This window comes from Chroicocephalus ridibundus, chromosome 3 (assembly GCF_963924245.1).
Source record: "Chroicocephalus ridibundus chromosome 3, bChrRid1.1, whole genome shotgun sequence".
In the NCBI taxonomy this organism is placed as follows: Eukaryota; Metazoa; Chordata; class Aves; order Charadriiformes; family Laridae; genus Chroicocephalus; species Chroicocephalus ridibundus.
Genome location: NC_086286.1, coordinates 85,120,091 through 85,143,799, shown reverse-complemented (window position 1 = coordinate 85,143,799; position 23,709 = coordinate 85,120,091). Strand labels below are relative to the sequence as shown.

At 39.6% G+C, this 23,709-nt stretch overlaps 1 protein-coding gene across 1 annotated transcript in view; it reads right to left on the bottom strand.

Moving 5' to 3' along the window:
* Positions 1 to 1,113: 1,113 nt before the first annotated feature.
* The window catches only part of MMS22L (MMS22 like, DNA repair protein), a 98,292-nt gene continuing 75,696 nt past the window's right edge, over positions 1,114 to 23,709 (bottom strand). The window contains exons 17-25 of the mRNA XM_063329919.1: positions 22,479 to 22,621; positions 21,583 to 21,725; positions 21,266 to 21,425; positions 18,801 to 18,970; positions 9,845 to 10,056; positions 7,595 to 7,761; positions 6,110 to 6,206; positions 4,761 to 4,928; positions 1,114 to 2,475 (exon numbers count right to left, since the gene is read on the bottom strand). Coding sequence (XP_063185989.1) covers positions 2,394 to 2,475; positions 4,761 to 4,928; positions 6,110 to 6,206; positions 7,595 to 7,761; positions 9,845 to 10,056; positions 18,801 to 18,970; positions 21,266 to 21,425; positions 21,583 to 21,725; positions 22,479 to 22,621 — 1,342 coding nt within the window. The 3' untranslated portion in view covers positions 1,114 to 2,393. The remainder of the gene's footprint in view (positions 2,476 to 4,760; positions 4,929 to 6,109; positions 6,207 to 7,594; positions 7,762 to 9,844; positions 10,057 to 18,800; positions 18,971 to 21,265; positions 21,426 to 21,582; positions 21,726 to 22,478; positions 22,622 to 23,709) is intronic.

The window sequence follows — 23,709 nt, the reverse complement described above, 5'->3', positions numbered from 1 at the left end:
ACCCGATGTACAGCAAGGCCGTTGCTGTTGTTGTTAAGCAAAGTGAAGAGGCAGACTTGGCACCTCCGTGCAGCTGAACCGCTCCTGTCAGCGGTAGCAACCAGCGTAAAAGCTTTCCGGGATCTCTTGCTCTTTAACCTCCGTGCTATTGTGTAAAGAAACTAGACATCTGTACTGCTTTTAAACCAAACTGTGCATACGTAAAATAATACAGAAAGGTTTAATTTAAATAACGTTCTGTGGCCGAAGTGGCCTTTTTACAGACAGCATTTAGTAAGACACAATACATAATTTCTTTTAGTTCGTGCTGGTTTTCAGTCTTTGCTTTTTCTATATTGTACTTAAAATCCGCACTTTCATCTTTCCTCTTGACTGGTTTTGGGCTGCTCTTTTGGCGTAGACCTGGTGGGTCGGTCTAGCCGAGCACGCTGCAAGCCTTCGTCTCAGTAATGGCAGCAGAACCGTCAGTCACGTCTGCAAATATCCATACCAAATAATCGGCCCAAACCAGACTGCCCGTTCGGCAGTGGTGGATGAATACGCTGCAAAATGCTTTATTTCTGTTCGCATTAACTTTTTGACAGAGAAGAGTGGTAATTTCTAAACTGCTTAAATTAGTTTCTCATGCACCAGGAGCCGCTACGCGTTTACATAAAGCCCTGTTGCGTTTTCAGAAACTTCCAAGCACTGGATAGTATTAAATATGTCTTTAACAACCTACTAAACACATCAGTAAATGTTTTGTTCTAATAGCCGCTCTAGCCTTTAAAAGCCAAAGGCTTTACTGTCCGGAAGTAATACCACAGCCAGACATCCGTTCTGTAATCCGCGGGGGTGGTAGGACTCAAATTTTGAAGACATTTCGATTAATGTCTCTTGGAGAGGTTATTTATTTAATTAATTTAGTTATTTAAAAAAGCTTTTTAGAAGCACAACCCTCCTGAGATTAATAAAACTCCTCCCAGGTACAGAAGCTTACAAGAAGCTACAATGCAAGTTCAATGAGTCACTTCCATAATGAAAAGAACCTCCACGTTCTGCGCTATTAAGTAGCCTAAAGAGGCTTTTAGTTACTGCATTATCTGAAGTAACGACAGCCGATTTAGGCAAAAAGATTATCTAGTTCGACTTGATAAGATTACTGTAACGAAAGAGAAGCTGCTCTGAACAAGATTTTAGGGATTTTTTGTGGAGCTATTAGACAGAAAAATAATCTCTCCTTCCCATTAATGTGATAAAGTTAAAATTTGAATAACTTCGAAAGTAAGGAAGGAGCCTGTTCACCAGTGTTGCCGTTAAAGCAACAAAGTCCACTCCCAAAGTCCAGTAAGCAGTTGCAGAAATACAGGTTATTGAGGGAAGTGAAAAATGTGAATACCACAGCCATTAACGCAAGTTTCCTGAGAACTTTAGGAAAAAAAAAAAAAAAAAAAGGTAGAAAAAGTTACAGAGCTAGACCTGTCCTGGAAAGACCCAAAAGATAATCCATAGCACAGTAAAATATTTGAAAGATCCAACGGTCCAGGCAAACAGGAATAACTACTTAACCTATGATCAAATGGAATAAATTCCCCAAATGAGTATTTTCTTTGGAAGTCTTGTCCTCTCTTCTTTTTTCTCACACCATTTACACCTAGTCTAAACTAAACGGATAATTAACAGTGTCATGACTAACAAAAAAAGCGTGGGATCACTGGAAATTATGGGTTAATTTTAAGAACGTAGTACTGAAAAGAACAGGAAATGTGAACCTACCTTTTCTTATCTTACCCACAAAGACAACAGAAGAGATTTTACACTGGAATCTGAAAGACTTCAATGTTTTAATAGAGGTGGAAGGTTAAGACAGCTATATACATTTTGTGCAACATTACACAAGCTTAACAAATGACAGCTTAACAAAGGAGAGCTCTATCACACGGGTGCAACTCCTGGTGAATGCACTGCATTCAACAAGTTCAGTACGAGTTTTTTTCCTCATTCTACTAAAATAATAAATTAAAAATTACAAAGTTACGATTTTCTTAAGAACATACTGAATAAGATTTTCAAAAGTACAGCATTGAGAGGGTCAGGTCTTGCTCAATGTGAATGGAGTTGTGAAATTACTTCGATTCTTTGAAATCCTACCTCGTATGTTGCAATACAGGCTCTGCTCCTATAGACATTTTAATGGCATAAATTTGCTGTATCTTTCAGTCGCCGTTCAACAGCGTATTGAGAGTTACTCTTCTGATGCATGACAATATTCAAATACCGCAGAAATTATTTAAAAAATGCTACAAAATTGAGAAATGTATTGCCATTATGACGAACTTGGCTGGTGTGTCGTAGCGTGTAGGTTTAGGTTATCGACAGCGTCAGAACATTCCAGAGGAACGGATTAATCACTGCTAACCTGTCTCATTTTCCAGTTTTTGTATCTCGTTTTGTCCAGCCTCTGTGAGGTAAGATAAGAGTCTTTTATAGGCTTCTCTGTTGAAAAAAAACCAAAAGAAATGTACCATGTTACTTAAACAATGTCACACATCCTAGGAGTAAAAGCGCATAATTCCCAAGCACATTGTTTACATACTGGGTTATTAAAACACAGTAACTTCCCTTCTTCCCCTTCCCCATCCATTCAAGTGCTTTGTTTACTGTGAATTTTTAGCATCGCCAGGTTGGAAGAAGACTAAGGACTGCATTGTTTACAGCTGGAAACGTAGTGAAGATGCTCAGAAGTCTACTTGCTTAGGAAACTGCTGTGAAATAGAAATCTTCTATTTTAAAACACGGAGTTTCCCAGCCTTAGATGAGATTGGCATTCAGACTTCATCATGTTTGCTATCTCATTTCTGCGTAAGAAATCTCTCTGTGACTCACGCTGCAGCACAGTGATGCGAGCCACCGGCGCTAGGGTGCAGACTGGGAGCGACACAGACTTAGACCATCACCCTCAACAAAGGGCAATGACCTTTGTTTTAAAATAGACCTCAAATTCAGAAGGCGACTGTCACTCAAGTGGATTTTCCAGAAGCGTGCGTATGTGTTGACGAGGCTTTTCACCTCAAGTTCATTCTAATACTCTCCAACCTAGACAATATAATTATTGGTAAAGTACTGCCTCTGACATTTAGGTCTATTCTAATTATCTATCTTTGTCATGAAAAATTAACTTGAGCAAACAAAACTGCAGTTTTCATACTAGTTCCTTGCAATAACAGCACTGGACATCACCACTTTATAAGCACCTAATGCAACTTCTGAACTTTGTTCCTTTTATATATATAGGTTTGCACTTTAACGTCTACAGTAATTGGACAGAATATGTTATTATAATGTTATTTAGTGGCCAGGACTGAAGAGAGAAAATCGGTTATTAGTGTTCTTACAATGCAGTGTTCATGGATCATTTTAGACTGCTGGGTAATGGAGCACATTCTAAATACAAATTATTAATACAAAACATCGATGACAGATTAGATAATGTATACATTAAGTGATGAGGCTAAAAAATTTAGCTCTTCAGTAATTTCCAGGTATATATTTCAGGAAGTTGAAACAACCTGCTTTTTTCATATTTTGTAGGTGAAGGGATGAATTAACAGTGTGAAAAATATGAAAGTTGGCTACAAAATACATTATCAAAAGATTAAAAGCAGGTAGTGTGAAAATCCTGTGTATAATGGTAGTTCAGCCTGACCTTGGTTGAATTCCCTTCAATAAAAGCAAATCTAGTTGTTGGTAGCAGATAATACAAACTGAATAACATAATTACAAATGAGTTAAATATATTTTTTATTAAATGGAGAATCAACACCTTTTGACTACCCTTTTTACCATCTCTTGAGTTACATTCTTGCACAACTCTGTCTTTTGGGTGGGTTTTTTTTTTATAGCCCAGGCCCTGGAGACACACACCTCATGCCTTCTTCAGCCCGGGGGATGAGTAGGCTCCTACCCTTTGGGTAGCCCCAGTACGTGCATTAGTGCGAACAGCGAGGGCAGTTCCTTGCCCAGAGCACACGAGGGTCAGGGCCCAGCCTTCCAGTGAGCAGAACTAACAGGAGGAGCCCTTTTGGCTCGGGTGCCACCCTGGGCAGAGCCTCCTGAGTCTTCAGTGCTGCATCTGCACCCAGAGACACCAGCATCTGTGCGGAGCTGCTCGCCTCATGGGCCATCTCCTCCTAACACTAGAGGGATTCACAAGTCAAATATTTCTGACCTAACTTCTTGAAGGGCAAACGGAGGAAGCGCGAGTCTGCTGTGCCTACGGGAGAGAGGAGGCCAGCCTTTTCCGGACACCCACAACCGTCCTGTGTTTATATTATGAGACAACTCTTGAAATTAAGCGCTACAGCTAGTTCTTTTCCAAGCATCTCAGATCATACCCAATTATACCATAATTTTACATACGGCCCATAAAGTCCTCTACAAGAGGGACTGACAGGAAAATTCTTTGGGGCAGGAATTCTTCTTTATTCTGTTTTGCAATGTACAGTGTAGTGAGCAGAGGCCACTCGGCTCAGCATAAATTCTACAGCAGTCTGTAAGACCGTAGTGTCAAAACATCTCTGAAAATATTTAGCAAATATAGACGGCTTAAAACCATGAAAGGCCTGAGCGAAGGGAGATTTCTGGCTGAACACACTTAAACTAACTCATTTTTGAGTATCTGTGCTGCTGTCTAACATTGCTTTCTTTCAAGAGAATAAACCTCTACTGCATACTGTCAAAAACCAATATTAAATTAAAAAAAAAAAAAAATAAAATCAAACCTCTGTGCGGCATTTCTTCCAAGGCCTTGTTTGTGCTCCGAATCCTTCAGAGACTGTGTGATTGTGGGAATCAGGCTGGTAACTAACGTCGGATCCAAGACCGCCACTGTTTCTAGGATGCTGAAAACCCGGTGATCGTACACTGCAGTATAGTCCTGGATAAACTGCCTGAGGGGGGGACACAGGCATTTAATGCAAGGTCAAAACTAGATGCGCAGAACGTGCCAACAACAACTGAAGAGTCTAATCAGAACAAGCAATCTGGCTGCGTGGCAATTTTCATATTGTTGCACTGAAACACTCTACACAGAATACTTTCTTTAAACGAAGCCACGCTTTTGGAGGCTGATGCTAAAAATCCCACACGTTTCTTTTCGAGCAAATTGTCAGATTCTGCTGCTGTTTCACCAGGGCTGACCTGTTCCAGAGCACTTGACTTTGTAACGTGTCTGAATGCAAAACTACAACAGGAATTTGTTATTTAATAAAAAATAATAAATAATAATAAAAAAAAAAATCAGCAAAACAAGGGATCTAGATTCAAGTCTGCAGAAATTATGTTGGCATTTCGTATAAATCTCCACTGGATCTTAAGCAGGGCAGACCACTGGACGGAAGCGCAGCCGTTTGTCTTCCTGAGGGTTTGAGGTCTTTAAAGATGAGAGATTACATTCGAATCAGAAGTAACACCCTCGGGATGACACATCCCGTGAACGTGATGGATCGTGTATGGACCGGCACTGCCCACAGACGTCCACTCTTATTTCAGTGGGTCTCTCCGGAGCTTTCGTCTAGACACCACCCGGTACAGCACCAGGGCTTAGGGGTGCAAAATGTCTCCGGGTCTCAGCTCATGCAGTTCTTCTACTGGATTCATTTTGCAGAGCTATGGAATAAGTATAATTTACTTGATAATAATCTATTACTTATTTGTTACAAAATCCAATTGATTTAAAAAAAAAAAAAAAGCTAAGCTTATTATATATGAGGATTTGATCTCTATTTTATGCACTTCAAATTAGGCATGCACATCTTTCACAGCACCCAACGCTGAAAGCCACCATCCGTGAGGAGTTCTTCCCATTGCAGCAGCAACATACCTCTCTATTAAATACCTTTAAAACGGTACCTAATCCCTCAGAAAGCAGGTACGTTTCTCTCTTCTACTTTTTTTCTCTGGCTTTTTGGCCAAGCTATGTTTAAAATCAGTGCCAAAAATACCGTTATTTAAATACCATAAACAAGTGACAATGCAGTATCTTAAGGATAATTAGTTATTTTCAAAAAACATGTTTGCTGTCAATTGGCTTGCGGTAGCTTCACTGCCAATTGGCATATTTTCTGGTTACCTAAATACAGAAGTCAGCTGGGTGGCACGTTCTCCTCCTGACCCTACTTGGCAGCCTTCTACCACGTACTGTAGAATGTCTGTAGATATTTTTTTAACTGTAAAAGAAAAATCACAAGATTCACACAGAGCTCTTGAACTGACCATCTGGAGAATGTCTTTCATGAAGACTACAATTTTTAAATGAGAAAAGAAAAAGGGTTTATCTTACTTTGATGCAAGGGAAATGACTGTGAGAGCAGTTAGTTAGATTGCCTATAAAGAACAGAATGAACCACAGATTTATGCAAAAGTCTTATTTTCACCACCATTATCCTTTAAACATACAGATTTTTAAGTACGCTATGGTCTCTTAAAGCAGAGACACACACACTTAGTGGAAATAGAGATTTTATTTAAATTTCAGTTCTGTTTATTTAATCATTCCTATTTGAATTAAAGAAAAGGAGTCATGGCATTATATCCTGCCCAAAGCTATATAGATCTGCTCCTTGTTTTCAGTGGTGGGTATTGTTCTGGAAGCCACCCTACGTCTTTTTTTAAGGGGGAAAAAACCAACCCTCCACAAAACCCCACAGTTTCTAATTTTTTCCAAATCAATACTCAAGTTGCAAGATGCAGGTCTTCCTTTATGACTGTGGAACTGGTCTGCCAAGGACTTTTCTACAAGGGTGTGATGGAGCCCTGTCTAGCTGGGGGCTACAGCGGCACATTGCAAAGTAGGTCCTTTAGGTACTTTCAGCTTCAGGCTGAAATGACTGTGATGGCAAAAGGGGGAAGAAAGGTGTGTGATGATTCAGCTAATTTCCCAAGCCTATCTTGTCCTGGAAACTTTTACAGGCCAGAATCAAAAAAGTACTTCACTAGACAAAATTCCCAGGAGAAGTCAAGAGGTGAATCCCCATTTCGCTTAATGCCTCTACTGGCAGCAAGAAGTGGAAATTTTGAGCTTAGGCACACACGCACATTCATTATGCAACTGTGGGGTGAACAGAGAGCTTCATTTTTTAAGAAGCTAAAAATAAAGAAGCTCTCACTACCAAACAAAGCATGCTAAAAGAAGAAAGAAGACTCAAAGATGCCTTCAGAGAGCAATATGCTACTTTTAATCCATTTATAATGCCTCTATGGGGAGAACATACGCTAGTCTTATTTAGTCTCAAACCTTTAGGTGCAAGAAAATTTCCACAGTTACCAAGCCTGGGAGAAATGAGATGGGAAGGATGGGGAGAAAGAAAATGCTTTTCAGATTCCTGAGAAACCGATCATTAGTTCATGAGAGAGCAAAAGAAGGCAGGATTTCTCCATCTCATGGAAACAGAAGTCTCAGACCAGTTAATGACAAAAGAAAGCTTGTCCAGATTATCCAGCCAAAGTATCTCATTCAACTCATCTGAGAGTCTTAAATATTGAGATGAAAGATGCTCAGCAGCACAAAAATCTTACAGGTGTGCAGAAATGTATTTAAAGCAAAGAAGCAGCTCACCTTGTAGCTCGTTAACCAACACCATGCATTTCAACACGGCCGGGAGAACCAAGTCAATGTCACATAGTTCAGTGCTCTGGGTTCTCTGAAGTACGTCAAGAACGAAAGCGAGAACGGAGGCCAAGCGAGGAGGTGGAGCGTTACCTTTGAACTGCATGTAGTTTTCACTGGGAAGACAAAGCAAACCAAAGCAGAGTCGATAATTTGTGGGTTTTTCCCATTCAATGCAAGCACTGTACACCTTAAAATAACTTTGTGATATTTCAGCAGGAGGCCTATTACCTAGATTTCTCTCTTTATCTAGGCTCAACTAATGGCTTCTATTTGTCTTGGTCTCAAGAAAAGACTCCCAATTTATCAGAGGACAGTGATGCCTTCTGACTCTTCTGTTGAGAGGGAAGTGAGGAATAACAGCTTTCATAATTATAGTTAAAAAGCCAAGTGAGACCATAAAAGTTAAAATACAAAGGCAGCTTCACAAAATAACTGAATAAAGGGAGGAGTCCAGATTCTAAGACCCTAAAACAACACCCAAAACACAACTGTTGTTCAATTCCTTTATTTAGCTTTATGTGCTTTCGTCAACTCACAATCCAACTTGCAATATGATAACGGCTCTGCTGTGATACTGCTACTGTTGTTTTATTTTTGTTAACAGTATGTTGTAACGGGACAGCCAAAGTCTGCTTTTGCTCCGTCAGAATTAACATCATCATCTCCAGTATAAAATTTGTCACATAGATAAAAGTTGACCTGTCAATCTGCAACAAGAGCAAATTTTGGCATCGCGCCCATTGAGCGTTCCAATCTGAACGGCTTGATTTGTTATTTTTCCACAAAAGGATACAAGAATCAGGACTACTGTTGGTTTGACATTACAAATTACTTTACTGAAGTTTGAAGACAATAAATTTAAATTGAAGCATTCAGGAGAAGGGTGCAGGTAAAAAGAAAGCGCAGCATTTATTCATCAATCAGTTAGCAAAAGCGCTCCCAGAACCTTCAAAATAACTTTTTAGACGTTTAATATTAGGTACCATCAGCTACCCAAACGAGGCATGCACGTTTACTGAGCAATGCATCATTAAATCCACTATCCTTGTTGAAAACTTACCACGGCCTGTTTCTACAACGTTGAAATGAAACCTGACTTTCAGAGATCTGAGCATTTCATTGCACAGCTTCAAAGCACTGGTATAACTTGGTAAATGAAAGTTGTAATACTTAACTTCTATGTTTCTTGTATCATGGGATCTTACTCACTTTAATATTAGCAACTCCGAAATCTTCTATCCCATTAATTTACTATGAAAATTTCACACAAATTTTTTTCAGGGGTGCTCTTCCACTAAAACTGTTCCCTGACCTGGATAATAGACCCCTGACCATGTGGTTCAGCTTCCTCTGCGCAGCAGCAAGAGATTCAGTAGCTTTCACACTACTGAACAGCTGACGAACTAGCAAACTCTATACGTATTTATGTATAGACCTAAGTGACTGCCTCCTGACCACCCAACAGTTTGCAAATCAGCCTGCTGCTCACTTCTAAGGAACGTTTCATGTCTTACGAATCACCGAGTGCCTTACACTTTCAGAACTTACTTTCCACTATCCATCTTAAAATTCACACGTGCGCGCGCACATTCACAAATAACTTTAGTAAGATGACGAAGTTTGAGCATTTATAAGTTAAAAACATGTCAGAACTAAGATTGTGAAATCTTAATTCACTCCCTTAGGCTTGACTTACAGGATTGCCTATCATATTTATCTAAGATCAACACTAAAATTCTCTTAATCAACATGCATACACACTCTTTAACACAGAAAAATACAATACCCTGACATTTATAACAAGAGCAATGAGGCCTCCCGTGTACAGGTAACTGTGGCAACTATAAGCGGCACTACGACTCTGTGACCCTAAACACAGCCTGAGATGCAAATATACGATGCTGTATATTGGAGTGCAATTTTTCTAGAAAAATACTTGCTTTTCGTGCAGCCTCCTATGATATTTTATAGTCTAGGACCTCCATCCTCAGTGACTCTCACTAGTCTTCCCAGTTTTACTCTCCTGCTCTATACACATTGCCCTTCCTCTGTTCCCTGCCCAGCAGCTCACAGGCTCTTCCCACAGCCAAACTATCAGTTACTGAGAAGAAAACAGTGGCATTCCCTTTCTCATTAGCTATTTTTGAAATCTGAATAAGTGGTGGTTTGTTTTTTTTTTACGTTGCTGGTCCTTACTTTATGACATGCAGAGTGGTCTTCCGTAGCCGTAGCATCTGGGAGGCTGTAATGGAAGTGCATAAAGCAGTCAGCATAGGATGCTGTCCCGCTCCAAGCGCAGTCGGAGAAGAAGGGAGAAATCGTCCAAAATACTGTTGAATAATGCTCCCAAGCAGTTGATTTAAATAAGCACCCTGTGTTTGGGACTGACAACATATAAAGGACAGGCCCTGTAGAAGAAAATTTTAAAAAGTGAGAAACTGAATAAATTTTTAACAATACTTTTGAATAAATCTTAAACAACTGTAGGCTAAATACTTGCTACACGCTGTGTAAACTGCTGCACAAAGAATAACTACTGCATGACAAACAAGCATCAGTAATTTGCTGCAGATATGATGGTCTATAAATGAAGACAGAGCCAGAGCAAGGCTTGCAAAGCAGAGAAAATCTTTTACTAGACTAATTAATATATTGGAAGATAAGCTTTGGGACACGAAAGCTCCCCTTCAAATTTGAAATAAAACCTTGGCATTTCAAACCTGAGAAGTGTTTCTGTGCCCAAGAGCTCCTCATTTCTTTTTCAACTCTGTACGTGGTCTAACAAAGCATACTAGTCAGGTACGATTTCTAAAGAGAGAGAGAATACCGCATCTGTTTGTACAGCAATGGGTGAAATTTTTGTACAACCGACAGAGCAGAAAGATGAGCACTTAGAATTGTGGTCTGACAAGAAGCATTTTGCTTACAGTGTGAACAAATTAGGGCAAATTACGCACCCTTTATAAGGGATTTAGAGGGGTTTTTTTACAATCTGCTTAAGATAAGGCTAAAACTGCTGTGATTTATCCAATATAAGCTATATTGATCCAGAGGAAAATCTATAATGAAAGTACTTGCCCAGAAAGTGCCTATCTGCACACTACCCATAGTTATACAACATACACAGGGTACGTCTCTGAAGAAAGAGTATTCTTCTTACTGGTACGAGTTGCTGCGAGAGAAAGTTAAGAGTTTCCTTCCCCTGCCTTTGATTACTGAAAGGTAGAAGAACAAATCACTAAAAAACCAAAAAAACCTCCAGTGATCTCCTATCACAAGAGTCACAGCCAGCACACAAACAGAAGCCTCTTGAGAAATCCCAGTTTTCACAATAGTTTTGTCCAACAAGAATAATGGCATAAAAGAAGTTCAAGCACAGAGTTCCCTAGACAGCAACTACAACAGTACTTCAAACTTCCACTAGCATTGCAATCCAGACTCCAGTTTTGGTAGGACGAGTATCTGCCCGAATATTGATGGTCGCTGAGGTAAGCTAATACATGAATGAAAGGTTCAAGACAAGCTGCTTTTGTTCCCCAGCTACTGACACAGAGTACTTCTGTTGCTTTTCACATCGCAGTCCCTCCCCCAAAAGATTTTCGTCTATACCTGGTCTGCGCGAACGTGACAGAACAATTCCTTCAGGAAAAAAAAGCAGGCTGAGGCATAGCTGAGGGTCTTCTTGGCACTGTCTTGAAAGGGGGACTTCCCACTTTTGGTTCCACAGTAAACAAATGCAAGAAACATGAGATTTCAGGAAATGAGGCGCTTCAGGACCTGCCTGAAGACTTGCTGTAGGTGGCCCTCTTGAACACAGACACGTTTGGTTAGGGTTTAACTTCCCATACTTCTAGAGCTCCTTGGTAATCTTGGTAAGTCCCAATGAGAAAAACCACGCTTCCTGAACCGGGGCTTTGATAAACGGTTCAGATTCTCTCCTCCTTTTGTGCACATACAGCAAAATTTTGTAGGAAAGAGCAGCTGCTGCTATATCAGAATTCTTAAAAAACACCACTTGGCAAGTAGCAGACTCAGAGAGGCTGTTACAGATGACAGATTATTTAGTATGCAAGCTTGACTGTGTGGTGTTTTCAATAAGATGTTGCAGCAGGCATAAAGAAGAGTTGTCTGTGATTTCTGTACTGCAGCTCTTACAAAAAGACAGAAAATATTCCATAATCCCCAAATCGGAGCTGGCACTCACTGAAAAAAAAAAACCCAAACCTGGGAGAAAGTGTATTAATCTATCTGATAAAAGGGACACAAAGAACATCACAACCTTACAGAGGACACCTGCAGGAATACATGAAAAACATAAACACCTGTGAAGTACTAACAATAATTACTAAAATGAGACAGTTCTTCAAACTGAGGATTCGCAAATGCTACATAGTATCAAGAAAAGACAGAAAAAAATCAATCATTATTAAATAGTAAGAGTTACCGTTTTTAAGAAATGATCTTAAAGATACTTAATAGGTGCGATAAAAAGCAAAAAATATTAGAATTTAGATATCTGAAGGAACACTGACTAATTTTTGCAGACATTCTAATAGTTTCATTCAAAGATGAATCAACAAACCTAGCCTGATCACTCGTAAAAGCATTTTCATTTTTCGAGTTGAAGTAAACTGATTCTAATTTTCTGGGATGTGGGATGGAGAGAGATGTAATCTGGAAAAGATGGAAAGGAATAAGTAAAACAAAATCCTGTCAAGAGCATTACTGAAAGATACTCTTCTTGACTAGAGAGGAAAAAAAGGACATATGTTAACTAGTGATTTTTTTCCTTTAGGTATTTGATGAGGATAGAGAGAGCTCTTGGAACCCTGTAATGAGAGCTGTTAACTTAAGAAGCAATTATAAAACACAGAAAACCCCTTTTTTGTGTAACCTAATGTTTTCTTTAGAAAGGATTCTAGGTTCCTTTTTGGTGGGCCATGCAGAGATGCTGCCTCTCAAAAAAGGCGAAATTTTTAAAACCACGTAGTAATACCAGAAGTCTCTCTTCAATAAGGAGGATCCTCATCATTTTTCCTAACGAAAGTTACAAGATTAGCACCAAGGGCTTCCAAGATCCAAATTCTTTTGTCCAGCAAGACAACAGTGAGAAAAATTACCCTCCATGTTGTCAGGAAAAGCAACCCAAGCGAAAAAAGCCTTCTCTTCTACATAGTAGAAAAATCCATGCCCATCACACGTGAAGGGCACATCTACAGCATCAAAGCTCTTCAGGGAAGAACCATCAGACCTTTGACCCTGTTCCCTAAAGGTTTCCAGAGAGGAACCTGGGTTTCTCTTTTGGACGTGAAGGCCCATTGACTTTAGCCTTAGCTCAACACCGTGTTCTTTATTTTGGACTCCTCCTTTTCTTACAAAGTGCAGAGAGCAACAGACCAGCACAAGATCTGACAATGCCACATCCCAAGTGCCACAACGGATAAATTACCAACAGGACAGTAGCTGCAAATCTCCGAGTGCAATGGCAAAATATCCTAGGCAGCACTGGCCAAGGATGTGATTACAAGGGAATCACATGGAACTTTTTGCTTTTAAATCCTACTGGTAATTAACAGAGATGAAGGAAGCTACTGTTCACATGAGAGAGAAAAGAAACACATGCTACTGGACTGCAATTCTGGACCAGAGATCTGAAATCAATCACATCAGCCCCCTAGGACAATCCCTACATAGCAGATGGATTTTAAAGGGTTGATAGAGCTGCTCTTTTCTTCTTAACTTCTTCTTAACTCCATCTTCTGAGGTTAAAAAAAGACAAACAAACAAAACCCAAAACCAAAAACCCCAGACATTTTAAGGGGAGCAGAGGGGCATGACAACATCTGCTTCTCATTTCAGCAGAAAGGCAACTGATTCCTGTGCGTGTTCACTGCAGGAACCTTTTGTGGCCAGAGCTGCCTCTTTCTTCTGATTTATCCATATATCTGTAAATCACCTGGAGAGCAAAGAACCGATTAGTATGGATTACTGGAACTATGCACTGCAGAAATGCCAAGGCACCTAATGATGACTTATAATATCAGTCCTGCTGTTGGAATAAATCTGCTGTTCACCAATTAATGTTGTACAATTCCTATTAAACACATACTATAATTCACAAAACGTATTAATAAGCTTGCTCAAATATTGGACCACAGATGTGGCTCACAGGAGGGCTTTTAAGGTCTGATCTCTGACAAATGCTGAGCCTGCACAGGCCCATTAAAATCACTGGAAAATGTATGTGCCAAGCACTATTTAGAATTAAGCTCTTTCGCCACTCTCCTGTATTTAGACAGAAATCAACTATCTTCTGTGTTTGGACAGGATTAATGCTGATAAATCAAGCAAGGTACCTTGCCTTTCCCACCATTAGGCATATTATGCTTACTCCATTCACCTACACCACAAGATATATTTAAACTACTATTTCTTCTCTAAGTTCTGTACACCACTTCAGTTCTTTCCCATATTACTGCTAAATGTGTACCAAATTCCCTCCGAATCATTCTCCAAGAAATCTATCCAAGAGCAATCTATCCAAGAGCAAACTGCTCTCAAATTTCCACTAACACACAAATCAACTCAATTTCTTTTTACAATGGCAAAATATCTAATGTTACATTTTACATGCCTTACTATCTCATAATTAAGAACAGTCCCATAAAATTATAAAATGTCCGTTCATTCATGTTCTTCATGCTTTACTTGCTGAAGTCTGTCATTCAGACAACTCTGAGGACAGTTTTGATATATCCCAGCAAAATCTTTCCTAGGTCATCAAATATGATCATCTACATGGACTTGTACAAAGCATATGACACTGTCCTGCATGACATCCTGGTCTCTAAATTGGAGAGATATGGATTTGATGGATAGACCACTTGGCAGATAAGGAACTGGCTGTATGGTCACACTCAAAGAGATGTGATCAGCGGCTCGATATCTAAATGGAGACCAGTGACAAGGGGCATCCCTCAGGGCTTGGTATTGGGACCTGCGCTCTTTAACATCTTTGTCGTTGACATGGACAGTGGGATTGAGTGCACCCTCAGCAAGTTTGATGACAACAGCAAGCTGTGTGGAGGTGGAGAGGTCAACACTCTGGAGGAAGGGACGCCATCCAGAGGGACCTGAACAGGCTTGAGTCATGGGCCCCTGCCAATCTCATGAAGTTTAACAAGGCCAAGTGCAAGGTCCTGCACATGAGCAGGGGCAATCCCAAGCACAAATACAGCATGGGCAGAGAATGGATTGAGAGCAGCCCCGAGGAAAAGGACCCGGGGGCGTGGGTTGATGAAAAACTCAACATGAGCAGTCAATGCGCATTTGCAGCTCAGAAAGCCAACCGCATCCTGGGCTGCATCAAAAGCAGCGTGGCCAGCAGGTCAAGGGAGGTGATTCTGCCCCTCTACTCCGCCCTAGTGAGAGAGACCCCACCTGGAGTACTGCATCCAGCTCTGGAGTCCTCAGCACAAGAAGGACATGGACCTGTTGTAACGGGTCCAGCGGAGGGCCACGAAGATGCTCAGAGGGCTGGAGCACCTCTCCTATGCAGACAGGCTGAGAGAGTTGGGGTTGTTCAGCCTGGAGAAGAGAAGGCTCCGGGGAGACCTTATAGCGGCCTTCCAGTACCTAAAGGGGGCCTACAGGAGAGATGGGGAGGGACTCTTTATCAGGGAGTGTATTGATAGGACGACAGGTAATGGTTTTAAACTGGAAGAGGGTAGATTTAGATTGTAAATCAGGAAGAAATTCTTTACTGTAAGGGTGATTAGGCACTGGCACAGGTTGCCCAGAGAAGCTGTGGATGCCCCATCCCTGGAAGTGTTCAAGGCCAGGCTGGATGCGGCTTTGAGCAGCCTGGTCTAGTGGGAGGTGTCCCTGCCCATGGCAGGGGGTTGGAACCAGATGATCTTTAAGGTCCCTTCCAACCCAACAAATTCTATGATTCTATGATAAAACAGATGATAAACAGTGGAAGTAATAGTATCTATACAGTAACCCTTTAGGCAAGAAAAAAAAAAAGAATTTAAAAGTTGCTAGAGCTAAGCTATTTTAACAAGGCAGCCTCAGTGAGTATGTTTGAAAAACAACTTCTAGAGAAGTTCAAACTACTGCGGAGAACAGACCAGTTGCCAATAGCTGCCAAAAGACACAACTGTATAGCCCAAATTTATATATACCGTAAACACAAATATAACAAACTAAACACAGTCAGTCTGAATTGACGAGAGAGAAATGCAACGTCTAGTCTTAATTAGAGCATTTGACTATTTGCTCTTGTGTAAAATTAAACAAAGCCTGTAATTTTGATCTATTAAAAATAAACCTGTAGGCTGGGGGCCACGGGATGAGGGAGGGTGGGATACAGCCAGCAGTTTTGCTGAATTTTGAAGGTAGTAATAAACTATTCCAACTATGTTGCGGAGAGAGAAGGAGCTTCGTGTGTTGTCCTAAAAGACGAAAAATTGGCCTCCGTCATTATAGGGTGACAAACAAAGGCAATGCCCTCTCTTAGTACAGCACAGTGACAACAACATTGTTTTTAAGCCTGCTGCCCAAGTTGTGTGGCCAGCTGCACTACCATTAGGCTGGGAATGCAAGTGTTTGGGCCATCTTTTTCTCTACAATTCAGGAATTCTATAGGATTTACTAAGATTTCTGCATCAATCAATGTGAAATTAGTTACCTTCTACTAAGATTGATTTCAAATCCTTTCTAAACCCACATAAAAGGATCAAATAAACCACATTAAGATTAGTTGTTGGAATCTCTGGAAAGAGAAGTTTTGCAAACCATTGCTTGCAAACTAAGATGTTTTCTGAGATCTAAGGAGGTTTTTTGGACAAAGGAGGAGCAACCCACACTGAAGAAGCTGAAGAAAGAGAATTCAGGACAAGAAAAGAAGAAAAGATTGAGATGGAGCTTGGAACTTTTCAGAAGACTGGAAAGAAAAAAAGGAATTGAAAAGACCTCTGAGTAGAAATGCTACTCAAGGGCTTTTATGCTTTGACTATGAATAAAGAATTTGCATGTATAAGAAGATATTTTGCATGGTCTCCAAATTACCATTTCTTTATTTTCATGTAACTGCCAAGGGATTAAGTTGTAAACTAGAGTATTAACAGGGACAGATCTACAGAACAAGGTTTGCCTAACATTAGGGTGAATTAAGGGTCCTGCACTAAAATACCACCGCTCCACCTCCAGGAATGGTCACCAGACATAAAGCAGCCATCCAAGGAGTCCGATCACACATCTCACCAGTACCTTAAGTTAGTCAAAGTGGGCTTATTTCCAGACAATGCTGTTTCCCTGTCTTTCCTCCCACCATGTTTACATGCTTTCCTGTTTTATCACTTTTCTGATAAGCCCATTTGGGTTTGGGGGGGTTTGTTTTTTTGTTTTGTGGGGCTAGCTATTAGCTGAATCGACTCAAATTGCAGTCATCTCATATTCACAGAATCATTAAAAGCAAATTAAATGGGAAACACATGTAGGGGTGAAAGGGAATGAATTTAGCCTCAAGCCAACTTGGCTTAAGCCAACTGTGAAACAATAACTTGAGAAGTCAGAGAGTGCCTAGAATCTATTTAATCTCAAAAGAGGTCAGATGCAGCCCTAAGAGAATATTTTTTTAACTGATATTGAAATATTTTCATTTTGAGTTGATCCTAAATCAGAACTCTTCCACTTTCCCAAATAAAGGGGAAGGAAGCCTTTTGGAATGAATAAAGCACTTCAAAGCACTTAAAAATGTTAGAACTTTGTAAATACAAACAACTAATAAAATGCAGATGTTCCACATTGAAATAGGAAAAATAAGTCTTGTCGTCTTTGTTTTCTCTCCCCAAAAGTGTTTGTCAAATTAAAGAATTACTGGTTTTCTAGAAGCAGCATTTGTCTAAGAAAACCTATTTGGTCAATAAGATCATCCAGCTTAGCCAGAAAGCACATGGACTACGCAGCAGACTGCTGAAGAGTATGACAGTGAGGTCAGGAAGTCTGAGAATGACAAAGAGAACAGGAAACAAGGGTCCACAACACTCGGACTTCAAAGCCAACTTGAGTGGCTTCATCTTAAGACTACATCCGTACGTGCAGACTACAGCGAAAAAGTGCTCTCTGACTGAAATACTAAATTAGCAAGCAGACAGTCACACTCTGTGGTAATATCAGTGTCCAGATAGTCCTACACGTATATATAGCTTCTGAAAATACCTACAGAGCAGCAAAGCAAGTCGTATTCTGCACATCATTACGTTATCATATTCACTTCCATATGAGATGCCATTGATCACAACGCAACTTTTGAAAGGAATAAGTCTGAGGGATGTTTACAATGTCACCACTGCATTGTTTCACAATACGATCCTGTAACGTAATCTGTTAAGACTGCAATCAAAGTGAAGACTAAGAGGGAAGGGAAAACAGTCAGCAAAAAAGACCCAAGGAAAAACATGTCAACTTATTTATTTAAAAAATATATTCTTTTCTCTTCCTCATCATCTGGAATTAGCGTCTTTCTGCAGCATGAACTAGCCTTACGGAGTTTCAAGAGTGATAGTTAAGCCAAGAGAAGAATAACACGAATAATGGGCAAGAAGGCTTTAGTCACGTAAGAGTGTAAGCACCAGGAACTTGATTCAGCAAAAGATATTCTCAAACTATTAAGATAAAAGAGTGCCATGACAGGAAGAGGACTGTCTTTCGTTGCTAAGAGCAACGAAAAAAGAGTAGCTCATCTTTAATTATCTACAGTTAGCCAAGTCGAGGATGATTTAAAACATTTGTTTGCTCTGTCATCTCAACAAGCGTCTTGCTACATATTATGAGTATTTGATCCACTGCTTCAGAAACCCCTCACATCAGAGACCAGTGTAAACAGCAGGCTGGCTAAAAGCTTTCTATATACAGTGAATAGACTAGCAGCTCTGGAGTGCACCACAGCATAGCTGCATGCAACGAGAGGAAAGCCAACGGGGTGGCATTTTCCCTTCCACTTCTACAAGAAGAAAAAACTCCTCTTGCTGCTTCTTTAAATTCAGTCAATGCTTGTTTTGATTAGGGAAAAAGAAAACACCCTGTGCAATATGAATCTTTTCCTGAAGATACATTTGTCTGCTGATAACAGAGTTCAGATACTTACCTGAAGATAAAGAGGTAGGCTTTCCCGAATGGCAGACAGCAAAGCCACAGGCAGCTCTTTGTCCTGCTGGAGCACAGAGTGCGGCAGCAGTAAGCAATCCACGATGCGGAACAAGAGTTGCTGCGCTTTGGAAGTAGCCAGTATCGGTGCCCAGAACTTTACCAGACATCCTGTTGAAGAAAACAAACAAACAAACAAAAAACACTCAAGAAAAACCAAAGCCATTTACAGCCTGGAAAAAAAAAAAGCAAGCCTAAAGAGGCAATTATGTTCAATTAGATAACGCGAGAGTAGCAACAGCAACTGAAATGTCTAACTCTCACGTTCTCATTCCATGACATCCCCTTAGAAAAAGCCCAGTCAAGACAGCTCAAAGTCCATTTGCAGTTCAGCAAAATAAAAGTACTAAATTGATTCAATACATTACAATTACAAGTTTTTAAGCAAGTGAACCTGCTTTAGGAAAAGTACAGTTATGCAAAGAAAGGACAGTCTCTCACATCCCTGCAGAAAAATTAACTAAACTTGATACATAACACTACTGCAATTAGCACACATGGACTTAAACATTTACCTCACTGTGTGCATCCATCACACTTTACAGAGAGATGCTGCCTTTGCCTTCCCTTCACATTTGTCTAATACCACTGTGCCCACATCAGCAAGTACTAACACAGCGATTCAATGTCAGGAAAACATTAGGTATCCTTCCAATTGTATTTAATGCATCTAATTTGGCAAATTAAAAAGAACAAGGGGCAGACAAATTCATTAAAGCAGCACGGTCTCTCCAGATCTTTGTGGACACTCAGGCCCCAAAATGAGAGCCTCAGAGAACATCTTTCTAGTTTTCAACACATTAACGTATCACTTGCGCAGCTTTGAGTCAGTTTTAAGATCTTGCTCTTGAGTTGCAAAAAAACGGTAAAAAGGTGTTGATGTGTAAATACCCTGACTTTGAAAAACATCTTTATTGCAGGTGAGGTGTAATTTTTCTTGAGAAAATAACTCCGTACTCCTGAGTGTTAATACTCAAAATACAGATTAAATAAAACAAGATTCCTATGTAGCAGTTCCCACAGACATTCTTAAATTTATATTTAATTAGAAGCAAGAAAGTTTGCTGGGTTGAAAGTACAGGAATAACCCAAGAAAATATGCTTAAGACTTTGAAAATAATGAAAGATCAAAAGTAGGCTGTTACAAGATATTATTAATCTATAAAAGTCATCCATTACCATCTCTAAAAACAACGCAAAACAACATTAATCTTGTGGAGTGAAAGAAAACACAATGATCAATCATAGAGAAAGAGAACGATCACTTAACAATACTTCTAATAATGTTGTCTAAGCTTCCTGCTTTGAAAGAAACACGCTCGTTCCTGCTAAAAGTACTCCTATTATCACTGCTGTGATGTATGGGACAGTAGAAGACACAATCTGACCACAGACAAGAGGTGTTTAGATTTGTTAAGTTTCTTGCTTTGTCCTTATAATTTAACGAGCCCACTGAATGGGAAGAAGTGATTGAAACACACTTAAACATTTTTTTTCTTTTAAACCTTTTTTATGTTTCCTTAACTAAAAAGAAAGGCCAATTTCTTGCACACAAGAGCATCACTGAAGATTAATCATTTCCTACTGCAAGACAGAAAGGAAAATACCGATCTAAAATTACTTTACAGGGCTCCAACCCAACACCTGGATATCTAAAAACATTTAATTCGACATGTGCTTTATACATTCAAATGTGCAGGTCTTGCAATAGAAAAGTAAAATATTTTACAAAATTCAAATTCCATTACATTTGATGCACTTTCTGCATCTTGGTCATGCTTTCCACTGTACTCCTCATAATCATGATATACACTGCATATAAAGACAGAGATAATGAATTGCATTTAAGATACATAAGGTTTAAGGTACATAAAGGTAAGTGGGTCAGACTGGCTCATTTATTCATACCAAACAGCACTCTTATTTTTCCACCCTATCGGGGATTCCACACTTTAATGAACAAATACTAGATTTGAATTATATGCAAGAGAAGCAGTTCTAAAAGGCAGCAAATCACATTCCTAAGCCAACCAGTCCACTATCATAACTCCAGTAAATACGATGTAGCCTGTCGTAACACTGCTTCACTGCCTTGTCATTGTTTCTGGTTTTGTTTAGGTAAAATGGGTGGTTTTCAGTGGTAAAAGACATGAAAACATCATACTTTTGAAAATACTCATTTGCAGAGGTAATTTAAAAAAAAAAAAAAAAGGCACAAGGAGGTTAGACATCAGGATAAAGAAAAAAAAATCAGTGGAAGAAAATTAAATGTCTAACATCTTAGTGACTTTTCTTTTTTAAAACCATTAAGATGGACAGTATAGAGAAAAAAAGAATATTAAAAGGCACATTTTACTGATCTCTTAAAACTATTTCCTAAAAGAGAAGAGGTTGCAAAATAATTACCTATGATCCAATATGTAAGCTGCAGACCTTCTGGAGGTCCTTTTACCTTCAGATAAGGTTTTACATACTTTAATACATCACCTAAATACTCCAGAGCCTTGGCTACCATGGCAGATTTCTCAGGGAGCGTCTGAAGGCCACTGTAAGTTCTACCAACAGCCTGAGAAAACAGAAACATTGAAATAAATACAAACAAACTTACTAAGTCTCTTACCAGGTTTGTGTGATAAGTTCTTTTCCTACACCAAACAAAATCTGATACATAATTTCTTTTCCCAAAAATTGTCCTATGAAGCTAACACAGAGATGTATGGTACCTTAATGAATTGGACAAGAGCATTTTTAGGGTCTTGCTTGAAAACGGACTCTTCATCAGGAGCCTTTGAAAGAATGTTTTCCACTTCTGAGAGCTTAATAACCAGTCTTGTCATTTCAGTCAGCTGCTCCATATAGGCTTTCTCTGTTTGTTACAAGAGAGCAGTAAATATAGTATACAGTTGTGCTTTTTGATTTACTTGGGTCCCAAAATCATAAAATGAAACATGATTTTAAAATGCCTAAAATACAAGGATTCTGCAACTATCTCTCTAGACGAAGAACGTGTGTCTAAACTAGTTATGTTTCTGATACAGATATACGAGAATGAAGAGTATTAGTGATAGATAACCAAGTCTTTCATTTTACTGACGGTTTTCTGCAAAATCTACAAAATGTGTATGAAAACCTGTCGTTAGAAGATGTGTTTTACAAATAATTAGAACTGCAGTGTTTTATAGAAGTGATGAAGTATTGCTCTAAGAAAGCAAAATATCCAATATAGAAAATGAAAGAATTACTTGCAACTGGATTTTTTTTCGCCTTTTTTTTCTTTTAGGGCATTCACAGCATGATTTCTGACTATTTACTTCAGATTTTCACTTTTTTCAGAGCAGTTTCTCCATGGGGGAAAAATAGCTTGTCTCCTTGGGAGCAAGTTTTTGTTCTTTGCTTCCAAGGAAACAAGCTCTTTTATCTTTGTTTGTGATAAATTTGTCATATGCAGAGCAGGCAAACTATCAATAAATAGCACAAGCAGCGTAAAGAAACACATTTTGTAATTAGGTAAAAGTAAAGGAATACAAACAAAAATACATTTTGTAATTAGCTGAAAATGTTTGCCAGTTTTGCAATATAGAATCGTTACTGCAAACATTAGGGAAATGCGAACACTTACCAACTGTTCGCTCAGCATCTGTCTTGGCCAGCATACCAGTCGGTTGATCTATGAACATTTGCAAAATGCATCGAAACCAAGAACGTACTGTCAGAGCTTCGTAGGACGTATATCCCATACTGGAAAAAGCTTCACACAGTGCGCTGCACAGGTAGAAGAGGAAGAAAAAGGTACAACAATCTAATAAAAGTATGCAAAAAGGTGGCAGAGTGTTTCATTTGGTTGTAGACGTATAAAAACAGTGCACAGAAACAATTAGAACTAAAGTAACAGAAAGGCCAACTGGCACTCCTTTTGTGTACTCTACAGACTTTGCCCACAATATCCTGATGCCTAAATACAGACAACATGATAAATTTGGTAATGCCATACACGGTAATATAAAAGCATATATACGCACATACGTATGTTCTCTCTACATAGAACAAAACAGAGGGGAAAAAATTCGCACAATAGGAAACGCCTTATTCTAACAATGGATAATTTGGTAGTATTACCTAAACTGATGATGTATAATGCTGGGAAGAGTTTATCTGAATCAACTTGGAACTTCCTATTGACACGGCTTAAGCTACCCAGGCCTTTCCTATGAAGGTAGCTCAGGTGCCCCGCGCCATTCTGAAAAGTCTGCTTTGTCCTCGCTACGTAAAAGATGGAGAAGAGAAGGTCTGCTTTTGCAAATAAAGATACATCATGTTAGAAACAGATCAAAAAGGGGAAACGTAAAAAGGCAGCTCGGAGATGAGAAAGGAAACCGCTATCCTTGATGTGCACTTACAGGCATATGCATTTGTGGATGTATACGCACACAAGTCTATACATGCCCACGCACAGCAAACTTGCTGTACGTACTTTCAATCAAACCCTCGCTACTGTTCTACCAGCCAGGTGTCAGGCCGGAGTCAATGGCACCATCAACACTCAATGCGCAATCCCTCTACTCTGCTGCTCGGTATTCCCAAAGTTTCACCTGCCTTACCACCGCAAGTAGCTGCTGGAGCCACTTTTTCCCAAGGACTTCAGCCCCACATCATTAGTTCTGCAGAAACGCCTTGCTGACGGGTAGCGGGTCTGTGCTGCACCCTGTTTGCCATTCCTATCAGATGAGCTCCGGGTGTGCTGCACGTCAGTGAAATCTCTTGAAAATAGTTACACCTTTTTATGTAAGAGATTTCCTCCCTGGTCAGTCCTAGGTGCTTTGACTTTAATGAAAAATGCTTGTACTCTTTTC